Source organism: Mirounga angustirostris, unplaced genomic scaffold (genome assembly GCF_029215605.1).
Source record: "Mirounga angustirostris isolate CCGP_5_RB_7025 unplaced genomic scaffold, mMirAng1.0.hap1 SCAF_3, whole genome shotgun sequence".
NCBI lineage: Eukaryota > Metazoa > Chordata > Mammalia > Carnivora > Phocidae > Mirounga > Mirounga angustirostris.
Genome location: NW_026991711.1, coordinates 160,280,954 through 160,300,165, shown reverse-complemented (window position 1 = coordinate 160,300,165; position 19,212 = coordinate 160,280,954). Strand labels below are relative to the sequence as shown.

At 39.4% G+C, this 19,212-nt stretch overlaps 1 protein-coding gene and 1 non-coding gene across 2 annotated transcripts in view; both read left to right on the top strand.

Annotated features, from left to right (window-relative positions):
- Window positions 1-6,631, top strand: part of FTCDNL1 (formiminotransferase cyclodeaminase N-terminal like) — a 39,613-nt gene extending 32,982 nt beyond the window's left edge. The window contains 1 exon segment of the mRNA XM_045868282.3: window positions 5,448-6,631. Within this exon segment, the coding sequence (XP_045724238.1) occupies window positions 5,448-5,719 (272 nt within the window). The 3' untranslated portion in view covers window positions 5,720-6,631.
- A 12,188-nt stretch (window positions 6,632-18,819) lies between these two features.
- Window positions 18,820-18,892, top strand: TRNAR-CCU (transfer RNA arginine (anticodon CCU)). Its single transcript has one exon. It is a non-coding gene; the product is annotated as a tRNA-Arg (tRNA).
- The last annotated feature ends 320 nt before the right edge of the window (window positions 18,893-19,212 follow it).

Sequence of the window (19,212 nt, the reverse complement as noted above, 5' to 3'; positions counted from 1 at the left end):
TCTTTTTTTTTTTAAGATTTAATTTATTTGTCAGAGAGAGAGAAAGAGCACAAACAGGGGAAGTGGCAGGCAGAGCAGGCAGAAGGAGAAGCAGGCTCCCTGCTGAGCAAGGAGCTGATGAGGGACTTGATCCCAGGACCCTGCAATCATGACCTGAGCCGAAGGCAGACGTTTAACCTACTGAGCCACCCAAGTGTCCCAAATGAGTCTTGTTTTAAAGAACCTGTTTTCATAATTTGCTTTGTTTTCTTGTAAATTTAGTTGGGGTGATGGACGATGAAATTCTCAGTGTGTAATTAAGTATGTAACCAACCTGGGATTGAAACGTGAAGGACTTAGGTCTGGTCTCCGAATGAACCGGTGAAGGGCGCTGTTCTGCTGTGGAATACCTGGGAGCTGGCAAGTCACCTAAGGTTCCCCCCTCACATGGGCTGGCTTCATTCCCTGACGATGCTAATGTGTACCTACTTCTGTAATTTCCTTTCTGAGTTATTGTTACTCTGAGAGATTCAGAAATGAGAAATTGAGGCTCCCAATTCCTCACAGAGTGGGAAAGCATCTTAGGCATTTTGCAGAAAGACAGCTGAGCAGAGGCAGTGTCCTCAAGAGGCGGACCTTGATTTCAGAGCCTTGGGGAGCCACTCCTAGCCCAGGGCCATATGATTTTCAATAGCTTTATTTTCTGTGGATCCAGCCGCATGCGTAAGAGTCCCGCATTCTTCCTGCCATGGGAGCATCAGGCTTAGCAATTATGTTTGAGTTTTATGGCTTTAGTCATCAAATGACCTGTTTCGGCTGCGGTTTCCCTTTAGTACATGTTCTCAAAACTGTAAAGTACCGATATGTAACGATGACTAATTGCTTTTGGTGTAATAACTGTTTATGTTTTTGAAACTGAGTTCCAAGTCTGTTTGTTATTGTGTGAATTACTCTGAAACAAAGACCACATTTAGGCTAGGTTTTATCTTATTTTAACCTTCTTTGTGTTTTTATACCCAGCAACCTGCATGGTTCCTGGCACCCAGCAGGATTTCAGTAAAAACATATTTAGTGAGGGAATTGCACCTCGGTCCACAAGAGTCTCTCTCTTTATTCAAACTGCAATGCAATCCACAAATTTGAAGTTCTCTCTTCAAATATAAGAATGCAAGATGTCCCAAAATACCATCTCGACTCTTTGCTCACGCATGTTTTGATACTACCCACCAAAGAGTAGCTTAATAAAATAAGTAGAACTTCTAAAGACATCCCTAAGCCACTTCTGACCCCTTAAAATGAAAATCTTTCTGTAGAGGAAAATATATAGAACTTTTTCACCTTTAATTGATTGAAGATGATGGTGCCTGGAACTATTTTTGAAAATAATTTTGATCTAAAGGGAAAAAAATACATGTGTTTCTTCTGAGTGCTACTTTTTCATTTTTCTAATGGGCTCTTCACTATTGTTTTGTCTGAATGCAGTTTTTTATTTGTGTTATTCCAGACGTGGTCCTACCACAAGCATCTTTAAACCAGACATTAATAGCATAGTTCACAGTCATTACTGCCAGTGCTCAAACACAAATATTGCATTTGTGTTTGCAAAAGCTACACATCAGATGTTAATTAAGTGCATTTTGTTTTTTTCTGCTTAAACAATCTGGCATAAAGAGTTTACATCTATATCAGTTCACCATAAGGTCTCTACAATATCTGAATCACCAGCCATACAGTATATGATAAATACAGTGTTTCCACACAAGAAAATAACAGAATTGTCAGGGAAACATCAGGCCTGTTATATTTCCCTGTGAAATAATAGCAACTGAATCTCAGTTTCTTTTTCTTTTTGATAAAAAAAAGTATTTAACTAGGAGTAAACACCAATATTTAGAATGATAAATTTTTCATTAAAGAACACATGGAAAGTGAAATCATACCAAAGATTTTTTTCCTTGTTTTTAGCTTGCTTCAGGGCGTTTTGACAGTTGCGTTGGAATAAAATTGGAATTTCAGCTTTGCAGTGAGGAGATTCATGCTGCCGCCAGAGCAGCCGAGTGCCAATCTGCGGGAGGCAGGAGCGGAGCGAAACCGCAAACTGAGAAACAAACTTTCACATCAGGTTTCTAATTTTAGAGCAAAAAATGGAATTACTTTAATTGTGACATTTAACTAGAAATACGATTTGCTGGGATTAATTATCTCCCTTATTTAAAAATTCTCACTGAGTTTAAATTAGCATAAAAAATCAAATGCAGCATTTGAATAAGGTCAATGGGACTGCTGAATTTAAACGCAGAATTTGATTCTTCCGAATTGGATCACCATATTGGTGCTGGACTCGGGAAGGATTAAATGGAGGAAATTGGAAAAGCCTTTGGGCAGAAAGCAGGGTTTTGTTTTTTTTTTCCCCTTCCCTCTTTCCCTCTCTTTTTTCAAGGGAGAAATGGGTCATGGCCTCATAACCCCACAGGGAGGAAACTACTACCTGATTAGTTCAGAACTTCTTAGATTCATTGAATGTCTCTGTATTCACTGCTTGAATAAGGTAAAGCTCTAAAACAAAATAAGCTATTGTGTAACTGAAGTTTAACAGAATTTAAAATACATATAACAAGGGCATATACAAAAATGATCATTCTCTGTTGTTTAAGTGGTTGCCTCTTATGTTAGTTAAAAGAATGTAAAAGCTATTGCTGATGTTTCATTTTATTTTTCACAGAAATAGTTAACTTTAAAGTATACTTTTGAAGGAATTTTTAAAATAGGGTTTTATTTAAATAAAACTGTTGGGACAAGTGTTTTCTTTTTTAAAAAAATATTTTGTTTATTCATTTGAGACACAGAGTTAGAGAGAGAGCATGAGCAGGGGGAGAGGCAGAGGCAGAGGGAGAGGGAGAAGCAGGCTCCCTGCTGAGCCAGGAGCCCGATGTGGGGCTCGATCCCAGGACCCTGGGATCACGACCTGAGCTGAAGGCAGACGCTTAACCATCTGAGCCACCCAGGCGCCCCTGGACAAGTGTTTTCTTTATGGAACTCTTGCACTCTAGGCTTAACATCTAAACTTTTACATTTTTAATAATTTATCTTAGGCAATTAATTCATTTATTAACACAAATGATCAACTTTGCAAATTCTACGAAAAAAGGGATAGTTATTGGGGCACATGGGTGGCTTAGTCGGTTAAGCATCGCTGACTCTTGATTTCTGTTCAGCTCATGATCTCAGGGTTGTAAGATCGAGCCCTGAGCTGGGTATGGAGCCTGCTTAAGATTCTCTTTCTCCCTCTCCCTCTGCCCCTCACCCCCACTCTCTTAAAAAACAACAGGGATAGTTATTAGGCATGTGGTGGTAAAAGACCCTTTAGAATTTACTGGGTGGGAGATTCAGGAAAAGTCCCATGGCTATAGGGATGGAATGGCCCATGCCAATGTAGTGTGGGAAGGAAGAGCCCTGGGTCTCTATGAAGGAATTTCTGTTGAAAATGACTTGCTTCCCTGGGGCACCTGGGTGGCTCAGTCAGTTAAGCATCTGACTTTAGCTCAGGTCATATCCTCAGGGCCCTGGGATGGAGCCCGATGGCTCTGCATCAGGCTCCGTGCTCAGTGGGGAGTCTGCTTATTCCTTTCCCTCTGCACCGCCCCCCCCCCCTTGTGCTCTGTCTCTCTCTCTAATAAATAAATAAAATCTTAAAAGACAACAACAACAACAACAAAAAGAAAGTCACTTGCTTCCCCAATGGGATAAACTGCATGTGAATATCTGAATGTTGATTGGCAGATCAAAGCACAGTAGGCACAATATGTATTTTGAATAGTTGTTCTTACTATAACCCAGTACATATATACTCCTTAGCAAAATCTGAGTGTGATCCAACTATTTGTTGGGAATATGGTAAAGATGAGGCCACTTCTTAAGTCAGAGTAGGGTATATATATCCACTTTGAGGAAATAGGACTATTTGTAACATTACCTGTTGAGGGGCAGAAGAGAGAAACCTTGCTTGGATATTTTGTTAATGAATGACATTAGCATTGACAAAAAAATTTCCAATTGTATTCTGTGAAATGTTAAAACTGATATAATTCTCAAAGATATTTAGAGTAAGTGATTGGTATATGAAATTATGAGAGAGATGTATTGACTGTTAGGAAATTTAATTTTTATGAAATCAGCATTATGGAGAAATGTAATCTGATTCATTCCTGCAGAATTCCCAGTAGGAGGAGGCCCAGCTTCGGGAGTTAAAATGTTTCATTCTGTACATGTGTGGGAAAAAGATGAAATGTGGTTTCCGTGTGCTGATTTTCCGTAAAACATCTATTAGTATGAAAGTACACAGGCTAGGCAGCAAAACCCCCAAACCACGGCTGTCTGGGAGAAAGTGAACTCAGCAGGATATCTCTGATGGAGACTGACATCATGAGTAATAGGTTTGAAAGTAGCAAGAGAAAGCAATGACAGTAAAATAATGTTGAAGTAGTAGCTAAGTAATTGTCATATGCCGAAGATGAGGTCAGCCTTTTATCCCCCATCAATCTCTAGTTAACTTTGCTTTTAGAAATGTAAGGTTCCCCAAAATGAAGAAATTGCAAACCTAAGCTTTTTATACCAATGTTAATTTAACCAAGTTGTCCATCTTATAATGTAAACTATAATTAGAGCAGGGCTATTTATGTAACATGAGCTACACCATCCCTGAGGCAGGGAAAAGCCAGGACATTTGCCCCTGAGCTCTAGAGTAACAGTGCTCTAGAGTGGCAATGACAGTCCCAGTCCCTTGGGAAGCTGGAAAAAAGAAAGAGGTGCCTCCAACAGGTTATACCGAAGAAGGTATACATAATACTCCCACGCCTGCCAAATCCACATTTCATGAGACACAAGTGTCTTTGCCCTTGCCAATTCCAAGGCCCTGTGTCACTTTTTAGAGACCTTCTTCCCTAGTCAAGACTGTTGTTGAGATTAATTTGAATCAGATGTTAACGTAACTCAATGATGACAGGTGTGTATTTGGGGAGGAAGGGATGGGTACATAGTGTGGTTTACTTCTATCTTCCTGACCCTGAGTCTTGGCACTGAATTTCAACCCCTGTGGAAATGGCCTTGAAGATGAATGAAAGGCCAAGGGTTTTTGCTGCTGTTGATATTTAGTTATCAAGTGTGCTTTCCTTTTTCTGTTGATATTTTAGAAGGTCTGGGCTCTTCTTAACTATTCTAGAAAAAGTATCTTTCAGGTACTTTTAGAGTAGATAAAAGTATCTGCCTTAGCTCAAATATAGCTCTGTTATATATAAACAAACAAATTAACAAATAACCTTTAGAAAATTCTGGAGTTGATAATGAGGAATATTTGAACTCTTTTTAAATAAAGTAAAGGAAGTTTCTTGGATTGAAATTGGCTAAAGGATAAAATCTTCAAAAATGAGGCTTTTGCTTTGCTTGATTAACATGCTTTTGTAATGACTTAGGCATTGGAGCCAGCCCATACGTGATGAGCTGCAATGTTACCATAGACTCTCAAGACTTGGCTTTGGGAAAAGAGATCTTGAATGCTATTCAGGGCTCAAATGCCAATGGATTGAAGGGTGTCCAAACAATGACTTTTCCTCATGAAGGGAAAATTGAGATAGCTTGCAATGTTGCCAGAAGAACCAAGAAGCTACAGAAACCTCAGAAGACTCTCAACACATGGCTTACAGTGACCTTGGGATCATTCTTCTTTTGTATCCTAATTACATAGAAGCTCAAGTTAAAAAGTTGGTGAGTGATCAGGGAATTGGTACTATGGGAAGAGCATTGATTGGATTTACACCCCAAGAATGCAAGAACTGTGCCGAATGTGCTGTAAAAGAAAGTATTGGGGAATTCTGGAAGATATGGGGAAGGAAGTATTTTCATGTGATCCAATCTAAGGCTTCACTTAAATTTTAAGGAAAATATCAATCACGACAAAGTTTTCTTTTGGCCAATGAAGGTGAAAAGAAGATACAAAGAGCTTGGTTGTAGTTGTGTGGTGGAAAATTCTCTGTTCAACAAAAACAGGTGTTTATCGAATGTCTGTAATCACCCTAAGGTGTTTCTAGCTGTTGTTAAAACTTCATGAGAACCTACTCTGTATCAAGTTTATGTCCTTGTGTACATTAGAAGCCTTCCTGAATTGGATGAATAAAATGGTTGCTGAACTACCTTTAATTATCATGAACAAACCTAAAAACGGATTCAACTTACTTGATTTTCCTGAACTCTTTATTCCCGAGTTCTGTATTCAACTCTCATTTTTTGAGTAATCATTTTTTAAAACATACACTTTAAAAGATCAAGTACTAAGTGACTAAAGTGTGGGGAGAATTAGAAAATAAAGTTCCTTTTTCAAAGCCATGATTGTCCATTTTTACCTTCCCACTTTTAGGATGACCTGTTGTTCATTTTAGAGGTAACTCCAAAAGCCAGACTTGTCTAATTTTTTAATGTTTATATAGGGAGATGGAATGGTGGTATTGGGCATTACTTCAAGGAATTGTGTTTATCTTTTTTGGAGTTTAAATGGAAAATCTGAAGATTTAGGGAATGTATTGCTTTTGAGCAAAGAGAAGGGTATCAGTGGAAGAATTTTATTTGAGAGAAATCAAAATATGTAGCCTCTTTGTGAACTAAAAGAAGCCACTTGTTGATTCTGGCAATTTTATGTAAATCCTTAGTATTTATATTGCTTTAGTACAAGGTGCTTTCTCTCCATAAGGCACAAAGAAATGAATTTTTTCCATAGATTTTGTTTAGCAAGAAAGATTATGTTCTTGTCTAGTAAGAACCTATAATGTGAATTTATTTTAATGAGTAAAAGAATAAAAAAGAGGTTGAACTCAATCTTTTTATAGGATTTAGTCACCTATCATTTTTTTAACTTACATTTGACTCTTGAATATGATTGCATTAATTTTGTTCCAGAATTGTGATTCTATGGGTGTTTTCTTTTCACTGTCACTATAAATACAACAAAGATAGAGAAGTGATGGATTAGGTGTGGTTTTCAGTCATAAAGAAGTTTAATTGCTGTGGTGAAGAGAGCAAATGCTGTCCTTTTAGACCTGATGGGCCAATTTCTCTGTGAAAGCTGAGAAGCAGAAGCGCTTCATTCTTCTCTTACTTTGGTAGAGGCCACATGGCCTAGTAGCGTGAGCACTGGATTAGAGGACGTGGGTTATGGTCCTTGCTATCACCTTCCATATAGCCATAGTTCCATTACCTATTTTTTTTTTTGAAGATTTATTTTTTTTTTTAATTTTATTGTGTTATGTTAATCACCATACATTACATCATTAGTTTTTGATGTAGTGTTCCATGATTCATTGTTTGCATATAACACCCAGTGCTCCATTCAGTACGTGCCCTCTTTAATACCCATCACCAGGCTAGCCCATCCCCCCACCCCCCTTCCCTCTAGAACCCTCAGTTTGTTTCTCAGAGTCCATGGTCTCTCATGGTTCGTCTCCCCCTCCGATTTCCCCCCTTTCATTTTTCCCTTCTGCTATATTCTTCTTTTTTTTAAAACATATAATGTATTATTTGTTTCAGAGTGCTATGGTGAGCACTGTGAATTGTGTAAGACTGTTGAGTCACAGACCTGTATCTCCATTACCTATTAATTAGGGAACATAGTTCCTGCCTTGATTGAAGGCTATATTCTGGGGGAATAAAATGGAAATACTTGGTAAACTGTAATGTAAAAATGAAATATATTATTCATACTCTTGCAGATCTGTTGTAGAGCTTTGGTTCAGTTTTGGGCATCAATATTAAACAGATGAGAGAGGGTAAAAGCATCTGATGCCACTGGATCATTTGGGGTTGTAGGAGGAGTTGATTGATTTGCCAGTTATGTGAATTAGCCTCTTCAGGTTCCTATCACTGCATTCTAGGCTACTGGCTTTGAGTAAGGCCTATATAAAGCCAAATACCCATTTAATGAGTACAGAGTTTCAGTTTTTGAAGTTGAAAAAAGTTCTGGAAATGGATGGTGGCGATGGTTGCACATCAATGTGAATACTAAATGCCACTGAACTGTATTTAAAAATGGTTTAAATGGTAAATTTTATGGTATGTGTATTTTACAATTAATTAAAAAAGTATATAACTAATTTCACAAAAGTTAAAAAAAAATCTGAGTGAGTTGATTTTACTAAGCCTACACTTTCTAAATAAAATGTTGGCAAATTTCTAATATCTGGTGAAGTATACAAGCATCTAAGACCTGTTTTTCCCTTTAAACCTATGATGATGGACTCTGGCCCTGCATGTAAGGTTTAGTTAATGGTTTAAAATAGAGTTAATTAAATTTGGCCTTTGATTCAGCTGTCTATTTAAAAGCAATAATTTGCTATTTTTGTTAAATAAGTAATTTTCAAAACCAGCACAATCACATTTCTTACCTCCTGTCCATACTGTAATTCCCCTTTTCCTTCTGTTGTCTTTATCTCCTCCCCCTCCCCGTTGCCCCAGCACAGCTCTTTGGGAAGTCTGAAGCAGCTGTGAGTCCCTGGAGGTCTGCGCTGTGGACAGCTGCAGGATGTGCCCCAGCTCTTTCTGTGCAGGAGCCGGTGGAAGTAGCTGGGGTGGGTCTGTAACAACTAAGGATTATCAGCTTGGGTTGAGAAAATCTGACAAAATGAGCTAAGAAACACCCTGACTCCTATTAACCTTTTCTCTTATTGGCCTCTTAAAAGCAAACTGACGGTTTGTGGAAATGTTTCGGCAGTACTTTTCTTTTCGTTGGGCCACAGAGTGGACATTGTATGGAGTGTGGCTTCCTAGCCTGTCTAACCTCCGGCTCCTACCCGAGGGCTTTGCCCATGACCTGTGCCAGTTGCGAATAGAACAAATTGATGTGGGCAAATAGATTTTACAGTTTATTGACTCTTTAGTGCTATTCTTCTATCCCATTTTGAACTTCAACTTTTAGTTTCTTGGAAGAAGGACAAGGAAAGCAGAAAGCTAGGTTATGAGGGTGATAAGGACTTTTGATGTCAGTATTGCAGGGAGGGCCGGCCTTTGTTTCCAACCTGAATTTGGGCTTGACTCACCAATAAATTAAAATTATTTCAACGTAAGGGGCAGGGGGTGGGCTAAATAAAATACAACTGCAAAATAAAACAAAATGGCGGGGGATGATATTTTCATTCCTCAACATAATGAAAAGCCTTGCTCTGTAATTGGTTTGTACTGTCTTGGAAGTGGCGTCCATGGCCCACAAAGGACCACTCTATGAGAGATCTGCAAGGAATTTATCATTCCCTCTGGCTGAGCCAAAGCAGGCTTGATATACAATTTTGTTTAGTATAAATATTCTCATGTTACTGTTTACTCTGTGGGGATATGAGGATCTCACTGACAGGGTACGTGCTCCACTGCCTTGCTTTTAAAAGGCATTTATTTGACTCTGTTGTTTGTACTTGCCCAGAAACTTCAGAGAACAGCTCAGGAACTTGTTTGATAAGCATCCAGACCATGCTCCCGGAGTATGTTGTGCTCGGGGGGTTAGAAAAGCTTATTGTTTTAAGCAGGCCTGCATATGGCTTCGTAGGAGCCCATTTTTCATAGGTAAGAACAATTAGGACAGAATTAGAATACTTCTCTAAGGTGTAAGAAAAGGTCCTGGCAAGCATGGTTCTGTTGGACTCTGTCTGATGTTGGATAACCCTGCCACTTCTTTTGTCCCTGTTCGCAGTATTTTGAGGCAAATTAGTTTGTTGTAAATTAAGATGTGAGTCAGAGACCTGAACAGGAATAAATTTCTCTTTCTAAATGTGTAGTGCATGCGTCGTCCAGCTATTGTCTCTCAGCCACACGCCCACCCTTCCACACACTGCTTTATACCGCTGGGACTCTGCAAGCCCTATTTCTTTCATGCCGGTTGGTTTCCTGTTGGGCCCCGCCAGTGCTGGATGGGGAGGCTGCCGAGCTGCAGGACGAGAGAAAGGGGCTTGCGCTTTCCTATTTGCTTCCTGTTTCTGGCAGCCCCACCACAGCAGTGGCTCTTGAACTGACAGAGTAGTAGCTCCTGCTTCTAGGTTCCAGCTTCTTTTCCTGACACTTTCAGAACTGACCTCATCCTGTTCCTCAGAAGCCCCAGCAGCGGCTGAGCCCCAGCTCTGGGCTCTGGGCTCTGGGCTCTGGGCAAGGGCTCTCCTCTAGCTTCTAGGCTCTGAGAACCCCAGCCTCCTCCCTTTATGCCTGAGGGAGTACTGCTTCCTGCCCTTGGATGTCTGGGGTACCCTTTTCTGTCTTTGTGCTTTTGGTTCTCCAACAACTCTTGGTTGACCAATTTTTTATGTTATCTCTTTTGAAATACTTAATGGGGTTTCTGTTTCCCTGACTGGATCCTGTCAGGAATAAATCTCTTAGCAGACTGAATCGAAGGAAGGGAGAGTAAGGCAGAAAATACTCAGTTTGAATATAGTTTTATTAAAAACAGCCCATTGAAGATTACTCGCCTTCTTTTCTCGTTAGCATTTTATTCTCCTAATTTCATTATTTTCTTTATTGTCAAATCCTATGTTCCCTTTGACAGTCTTGCTGTTCCTTCAGCTAATATGGAGTCTGAATATTGATCTGGGGTAAGGGTGGGAAGTATTATGGTAAACTATTGGGCAGAGTTTTCCAATGAATGCCTTTCATGTAATAGCTTATTCTACAATTAGAAGTGTAGACTAATATTAAATTTTAAAGCTTAAATTCTTTTTAAAAAAGATTTTATTTATTTGTCAGAGAGAGAGAGAGCACAAGCAGGGGGAGCGGCAGGCAGAGGGAGAAGCAGGTTCCCCGCTGAGCAGGGAGCCCGATGCGGGGCTCTGTCCCAGGACCCTGAGATCATGACCTGAGCTGAAGGCAGCCACTTAACCGACTGAGTCACCCAGGCATCCCTAAAACTTAAATTCTTTTCTGTTATAACAGTTATGTGTCTTTCCTTTTGCACCCATCTTCCCCTGCCAGGTAGATGATGCTTTTTAGCTGATGGTAGACTCCCTGCCAAACACCTTTCCCAAACCTTCTGTGTAGCATCCTATTAACTTTTTCTTAGGAAACCCCGTATGTAGCCAGTCACTGTTTCCTAACTTCTTAAGTGCCTATATCTTCATGAAGACCAACTTCTTTGGGAAAAAAGTCATCATTGTTACTGATATAGTCTAGTAATGACTTACTGTTATAAAACTGTATTGTTTCTAGTGAGTATAAAGAATTTTTCGTAATTGGCATTACTCACCGTCCCAAACTTATGTTCCATAGTTCATCTTCATTCACCATATCCACACCAGTATTTCATAAGGATAAAAGGAAGATGAAATAGAAACATGGGAACAGAAGTCTTTAGTGAACTCTTTTAGCATCATTAATTGTGGCTACCTTCTATTGAATTCTTAGTAAGTGTCAGGTACTCTTATGTGATTTTCACAACTCTCTGGAGTAGGTGACTGTAAAGTAATAAAATTCCCCACATTCTTTTTTAGTCCACTGGGTCAACCAGGAGCCCCTCCCTACCGTATCTCATATCCTATAGATTTATGTCGCCACTCTAACCCTGAACACAGTACCCTTGAACCCAGATCCTCAGAACTCCAGGCCTCTCCTGCTAGGCCTGGTCAGCTTTTATCTTTGGTTTCTGGTGATCTGGTTAGATTTGGACATCCAGTTGGTTGATCCTCCCCTTCTGTGGTGCTTCTATAGGATAGTCCACCTCAGAATCCTGACATTTTTTTCCAGACCTTAGACTCTTTCCAGTGCTTCTACAGTCTTTTCTCACTTAAAATTTCATCCAGATCTGTCTTTTGCACAGCTAGAATATACTGAATTCTTGCCCATTTATTCCTTCCTGTATCTGGAAGATGCATCAGCATCTAATTTCATAGCTTCCTCCCCTGGACTATCATTGCCTCCTCTGCAGGCCCGATTCTGTGCTGCTGGGCACAACCCTGCCTCAGCAAGTGAGGAAGCAGAAGAAGATGAGGCCCCACATCCCTAGATTTCTCCCCGCTGAATTTCCCAGATTGAGGCTCAAAACTTGCTCCAATTAATTAGGAGATTCCTGAAATCACTCCCACTGTCCTGAAAGAGCCAAGTCAGCCACAGGATCTAAAATGGTCCCCTCAGTGTTGAAATCAGGGAAGAAAATTGCCACCAGATGGTGCCAGAACTGCAGCTAGGACCAGGTAGGTTTGGGTTGTGCAGCCAGCCCCCCTGAACTCCAGACTGCCTGACCGGAGAGAGTTACTTGGGTTATTTCTTTTGCTTTGACTTCACATCCCCATATTTTATGCAAGAATGTTTTTTGGACTTGACACATTGAGTTGTGGCAGTGTTTTATTCATCTCTCCCTTGTTGTGTTGGCTAGACAGCACAGTCTCTTAGGCGTCGGTCACAGTATTTATTGAGCACCTATTATGTTTTAGTGGTGCCGCTTTACCATGATGCTGATGACACAGAAGCCACAGGTACCCTCACTTGCGTGAAGCCCTTGTGAGGCCTGGGACAGGCCCTGGTAATAAGCTCATAAGGTTGTATGATTTTGTAAACCTGGCAAACGCATGCTATTTTAGCCACAGTTTGTTGGAACTGCTGTCTCTTCTCCATTAAACATCCTCTTCTGAAGGTGGCAGTAAAGTGACCAGGGCCCACTTCATGGGCTTGCAGCCTGGGCAGCAGCGCAGCGTCCTGTGCTTGGTTTAAGTGCTCTGCTGTCCCTGAGATTCTGAATCACTTTAAGAAGAGGACCCTCATTTTCATTCGCACCGGGTCCCACAAATTACATAGCTGGTTCTAGGAGTAGCCATGGGCGTTTTTGGACCCAGTTAAAGGGGAAGTTGAGCCGGAGGTAATTTGGGTTTAGCAGGATATATGTATGTGGTTCACAGTCACTTCCATACACAGTTCAGTTAGTGCCAACTCTTGCAGTGGAGGAATGGCCCTCAGGACCCCTCTCACCCCCTGTGATGGTTCACCACAAAGCAGGGCCAGAGCATCGTCACAAGTGAATGTGTCCTCTGGTGCCAGCACCAGAAATACGTAGGTTGTGGAGGAAAAACAAGGTTCAGGAGGAAAAACGTAGGCCAGTCTGTGGAAAATCCTTCCAATTATTAGTAGCGTAAAACTGTAAGCAGAGGATGTGGTTCTTCATAATGCCCACCCAAAACAGAAACTCTGTTCTGCAGAAATATATGTGTTGATGTAGTGTATATAGTTGTAAATACACTAGGTTATTTCCTTTTTTTCATGATAATTATATGAAATAGAACTCAAAATTCCTGTTTTTTGGGGGGAAACAAATCTCTGGTAGAACTACAAAGAGCAACTGTGTCTGTGTGGGAAGTTGCATTCCAAACATTAATAATTATAAATGGATTTCTATCAACCATTCTAGAAAAAAGAATGAATTGGCTTTATATTCTCTTTATATAAATGATAAATCATTGTCATTTGAATAGGTGATCAAAGGGTATGCTGCCATAAAACTGTGGGAAACATGTAGAGAAGTATTAGAGAATAATTCATAAAAATGTCACGTTATTTTTTAGGAATTCACAATGATAATATTTCTCTGCTTTTAAAAATGTGTAATTTATTGTGATTTATTTTCTCATTCTAAATTCAATTATGAGCTTATTTTTTATTTTTCATTTATTTATTTTTGAGGTATGATTGACATGACATTGTTAGTTTCACTTGTATAATATATTGGTTTGTTATTTGTATGTATCATAAAATGATCATCACAGCAAGTCCAGTAACATCTGTCACCATATGACTATTTTCCTTAAAGATGGCACTCAACATTGTACGAGTTTCAGGCCTTGCCGAAACCTGGATCTACACCTGTGCGCTGAATACATTTGCGTACTTGACTCGTACATTATCTTATTTAATCCTCACAACATCCATCTGAGGTTGATACTATTCCTGCTGTACGGGTTCAGAAACTGAGGCTCAGAGAGGTTACCTTGAGGTCATAAGCTGGTGGATTGTAGGACCAGGTTTAGGTCTGACCTTTCTAAAGTTCATGCTTTTTACATATTGTTCTCTAGTGTCTGGAGCAATGAGACATTTCCTTAAAAAAGTCTTCTAAGATCACCAGGTTAGTTATATTTATATATTTATATTTATATATTTATATATATAAATTCATGCTCATCCATCCTTTCTTTCATAGCCCATATCAATTATTGAATTATTATTATTTTGTAAATTATTGAATTATTAAAGAGAATGTCATCACTGTGCTTCAGCCTCCATGAAGGAAGCTGTTTTGTTTACAACATAGGGACTCAGCATGTACAGTTGATGAATTCGTTCCTTTAGGTTTACTAATTTTCAGAGGCACCTTAGAACAGCTTCATGCTTCAAACATTTTCTCACTTTCCTCCTCCCAGGCAAAGGAGGCGTCCGGGAACACAAAACATTAGGCTCAGAATTCATCCCCGAGTGTGTTAGGGTTCTGCAGTTGGTCCTGGAGAGATGTTATTATTTGCTCATTCACTCCCCCAAACGGATGTCTGGTACCCATTTTGGGTACTAGGGACCCATTTCCAAGGTGGTAGGTGTGGTGGTTTTCATGCCACAAGTGCATCCGTTTCATAGTTCTGTATTTTCATAAACTGAGTCATCTTAAAATGGGGAAACACCTGTATGCAATTTTCCCTGGAATGTGCAACTTAGTTCTCTTATGCTCCCCATTTCAGATGAGGTTTTCTGGATGACACCATCTGGGAAATGTCACTTTGATTAAAGTAAATATGCAACATAGTTAACACTGGGAGCCTATTTGAATTTCCCTAAGTAGCCACATCTTACAGAAGCAGAAGGCAGGCGGCTCTTTGGACTGGGAGAGCTTGAGAGTATTGCATTCCACGCTTTGGTGTCAGTCGAATGGCAGTGTGTGGCCGACTGAGCTCTGAAGGGTTTTGTGTATTTTTCTTTTCTTACCATTGGGCAAGTTTTTTTTTTTCTCTTTCAGTTTATTTTGACACTAAGAAGAAAATATATAAAAATAAAAAACTTAGCTTTATGATTGCCAAGTTTTTTTTCCAAACTAAGAAACCAGTTGTTGAAAAATAAGATGAATGGTATCCTTTGTTTTATTTTTGGTGTAGCACATTAGGGCACTGCCACTGGAATGAGGCCAGATTCCCCAGGCAGGAGGGAGTTGGCTGAAAGAAGACCTAGAAATTTGGGGGGAAGGGGTCAGGTTGTTATGTCAGGATTTCCTCTCACTCTCAAAAACATCTCTTTCCTTTCTCAAATGCCCACTCTTCCTATCTTTCAGTCATTCTTTGTGTTTTCAGCACTTGCTACTGATGAGGATGTCCTCTATTTGTAAGAAAACACCATTGGTACAATTTGGGGCTTTCAGCCTTTTCGTTGTGGTTTTCCCCCCTTCCCCAGCTACTGACTTATTTGACTGTGGGATCATGTATGGTCGAGGGCAATAGTTGTTAATGTGTAAGCAAACCCTACCACTGTTAGCATTATTCTTCCTTTATTGTTGTCTTGTCACCAAGTGGTTTGGGAGAGCCAAGGGGCAGAGTCTTAAGTGCCTTGTTCTGCAAGTCAACCTCAGAGCAGTCCCTTCTGATCTCTCTCTGCCACCTACATGCTGGAATTAAGAGGAAGGGTTGGCTGGGAAGGGTCACATTTTCAAGGACGCAAGGGAAACATCTCACATGCTTTAAAGGATCCACATGTTTCCTAAGAAGTTAAATCTAAAATTGCTCTGTGGACATGAGTAAACTAAAACTCAGCAGAACCTGTAGCACTTCCCCAATTCGGAAGTCTCCTCTGAAAACTTTACTACACACTTTGGCTGGTGTACTTAACTCATTTATTATAAATTTTGTGTGCAAGGGTGTTTTCCTTGCTTGACTGTGAGCTCTTTGAGAACAGAGACTGCTTTGTTCACCTTGGTAATTCCAGTGTCTGGCATCAGAAAATTTTTGTTGAATAAATTAATGTGCAAATAACTGAATTCAGAGTCCTTGTGTTGGGTCAGAACTAGACAACTCTCTAGGCATAGATGGTTTAGTCACTTACCAACTGACCTGATGTTTTCTTGCCTGAAGTCAACTTCCATTTTGGAGGTATATTTAAAGGAAGGAGCTGTTTGGAACTTCTAGGGAACACAAAGTTTGGCTCAGCTGGTGTGTGATGTTGGGGAAACGGGATGGAGACACCAAAATTCTTCATAAAGAAAGGCAGTAAAATGACTCCAGAATGCAAACACCTGACTCTGACTTCCCATGGAAACATTAGCAGAGGATGAAGTGTTAGCTTGAGTGCTCACACCTCTTCCTGTCATCTTTACTCTTAAATTCAGGCTGTCTTTTAAATGCCCCATGATCCACTTGGAAACTCGTTAAGCAAAAATGATGCCAGGTTCTGTTCTGTGGCTACCAGATTGGAGCTTTCTCTCCCTGCTTTATTCAGTTAATTGAGCTGTGCTGGAAGGTTCAGTAATTTATTCTATGGAGTCTTTCTGTACAAACAATCCCAGGCAGAGGGAAAGAGACTTAGCTGAATCTCTCAAACACTTGAAATGGAGAATTCGTGTTTTGGAAAACACCAGTGAGTCACTGTCCTCAAATGTCATGAATAAGAGACAGTCTCCATCATCAGCTTTTCATTAACTGAGCTCAGAGTTGCCTCCTTTTATTGCTTTTTGCATGTTTATAGTATCTCATTCTTTCCTTGATTCTGGATTTTCACACCATATGGCCACATCTTTAAGTCATTTTTCAGCTGCTCTATTAAATAGTAAAATGAGATTCAGAACAGATTTCTTTGATTTTAAAATAGCATTTTGGGTGTGTGACTTTTTAGTAAATAAAAAAAGAATTAAAGCATTCAAAATTGCATGAAATTTCAGGTATTCCTACCCAGACAGTGGAATATGTAGTTTTCTACTTACTTAAAGTAAATATATGTTTATCTTGTGGAATTTCACCTGTGGTATAAATGGATTCATTTGTCCTGTGTTTTGAAATTCATTTCTACTTAAATAAGATTTAGCCTCCACTATTGTTAATGAACATAGATTGAAAATGAAATAGAAAGTGTATCTTTCATCACTATTCAACATTATATTTCTCATTAAAAATGATTGCTGCCTCTTATGAGCATACATACTACACATCAATAATGCTCTATTGCTGTAATTGTGCTTGTGATCCTAATATTTAATAAGAGAAAATGTAGCATTTGTTTATGTTTTACTTTTTTTTTTTCTGGAATATTTAGTGCCAGTTCCCTGAGAAGCTGTAAGATGAGGGAGCGGTACTGCTAACATTTAGATCTCATGGTGTGGAGTTGGTCAATGAGGGCTTAAAGCATATCGTCCCACAATTTAATACAGTTTACTTTGTAAAGGATTAGGCATTTAAAAGGCTATTAAATATTTACTGCTTGTTTTCTGAGCCAGAAGGGCATTTTAGTGTAAGCTGATTGGGGTGTTTTCTTTTGTTTTGTTTTGTTTTTGTTTTTTAAGGATAGTACTTAGCAAAAGGAAACCACTGCATGAACAAATTTTGTAATATGAGTAAATTTGCCATTGATCCAGACTTTAGCAGCAGGGACTGTGTCAATCACAGTTAATCAGCTTATGAGTATGTGACCTGAAATCTTCAATTATCCGTTAAAATCTGGACATCGACTTGAAGAAATGACTGACCTAGAGTTGATTGTTTAAAGTTAAAACCAATTGCACTCAACATCCAGAAGGTCAATAGTCTCTTAATTGTAATTCAATAAAGTCAATTTTAAGTAGTATACAATTTGTGAGTGTTATAAATACAGTTCACATATTTTAACTCCAATGATGGTACTGTTTGCTAGAGAAATATGCTTCAGTTTGAGGATAAGTCCATAAATGAGTATATTTTGATTACTATTGATTTTTTAGTTCATTATTTAATATGACATATAGGAAAGTAGCTGTTTGGAGCAAAATTCTAAATAATTCAGATGAAATTTTGGTTTTTCTGAATTATTTGGTATATTTATTGTTTTTATTGTCACCGTGACAAACTTATACAAGATTTTTAAAGAACAGTAACAAAAAAGTAAAAAATCATTTTCAATCCTGTTTGAAATTTTAAAATCACTTAATTTAAAGTCACTTCCACATGTTCTGCTGTATCCTTTTCATAACATAAATCTCTGGAAGAGATTGAAGATACATCCCAATATGTTGTGTACCATTTCTAGAAAGTAGAGATTGTCTTTAAGGCCAAAATTAAGAAGGCTGCATGTTTTCCACAAAGCAAAGATCATCACCTCTCAGCATTTGTTAAGCACCTAAAAGTTAGTGGTGGTAGAGAGTTATATAGACATGGTGCTTTTTCCCTAAGAACATGAAATTAAGAGAGATGGCACTTATCCAAACAAGTAAGAGTAGGATGAATGACAGTGTGATATAGATGAGTGCACCGACAGATCAGAGGGACAAGTGTTCCTCAAGCTGCATTGTCATTTTCAGCCTGAAGGCGAGCATAGAGGTCCCCATCTTTGAAGGAGATCCAACAGGGGATTTGGAAAATGTGCCAGTCTTCTGGCATTTCCAGATCGTTACCTGGCAGGAGGCAGCTTATTCTTCCCAGAACAGTATTCAATAACTTGAGGATCTATTATGTGTCAGGTGGTGTTCTAAGAAGCAGTGCTCCCTGCCCTCAGGGAACTTGCTGCCTAATGACAGTCTACAAATAAACAAGGAAATAGAAAAATTGTCAGAGATGCTAAGTGCCACATAAGAATATAAAGCAGAGTAGGATTATTTTTAGTCCTGTTTAAAAATCAGGTCTGAGGGGTGCCTGGCTGGCTCAGTTGGTAGAGCTTGTGACTCCTGATCTCAGGGTTATGAGTTCAAGCCCCATGTTGGGCATAAAGCTTACTTAAAAAAAAAAAAAGGGGGTGCCTGGATGGATCAGTTGGTTAAGTGACTGCCTTCGGCTCAGGTCATGATCCTGGAGTCCCGGGATCGAGTCCCGCATCGGGCTCCCTGATCAGCAGGGAGTCTGCTTCTCCCTCTGACCCTCCCCCCTCTCGTGCTCTCTCTATCTCATTCTCTCTCTCAAATAAATAAATAAAATCTTAAAAAAAAAAAAAAGAAGAAGAAGAAAAAAAAAAATCAGGCCTGGAGTGCGTTTGTCTTTTTGTAAGGTGGTCAGAGAAGGCCTCATTGATAAGATGCCTTTTGAGCAG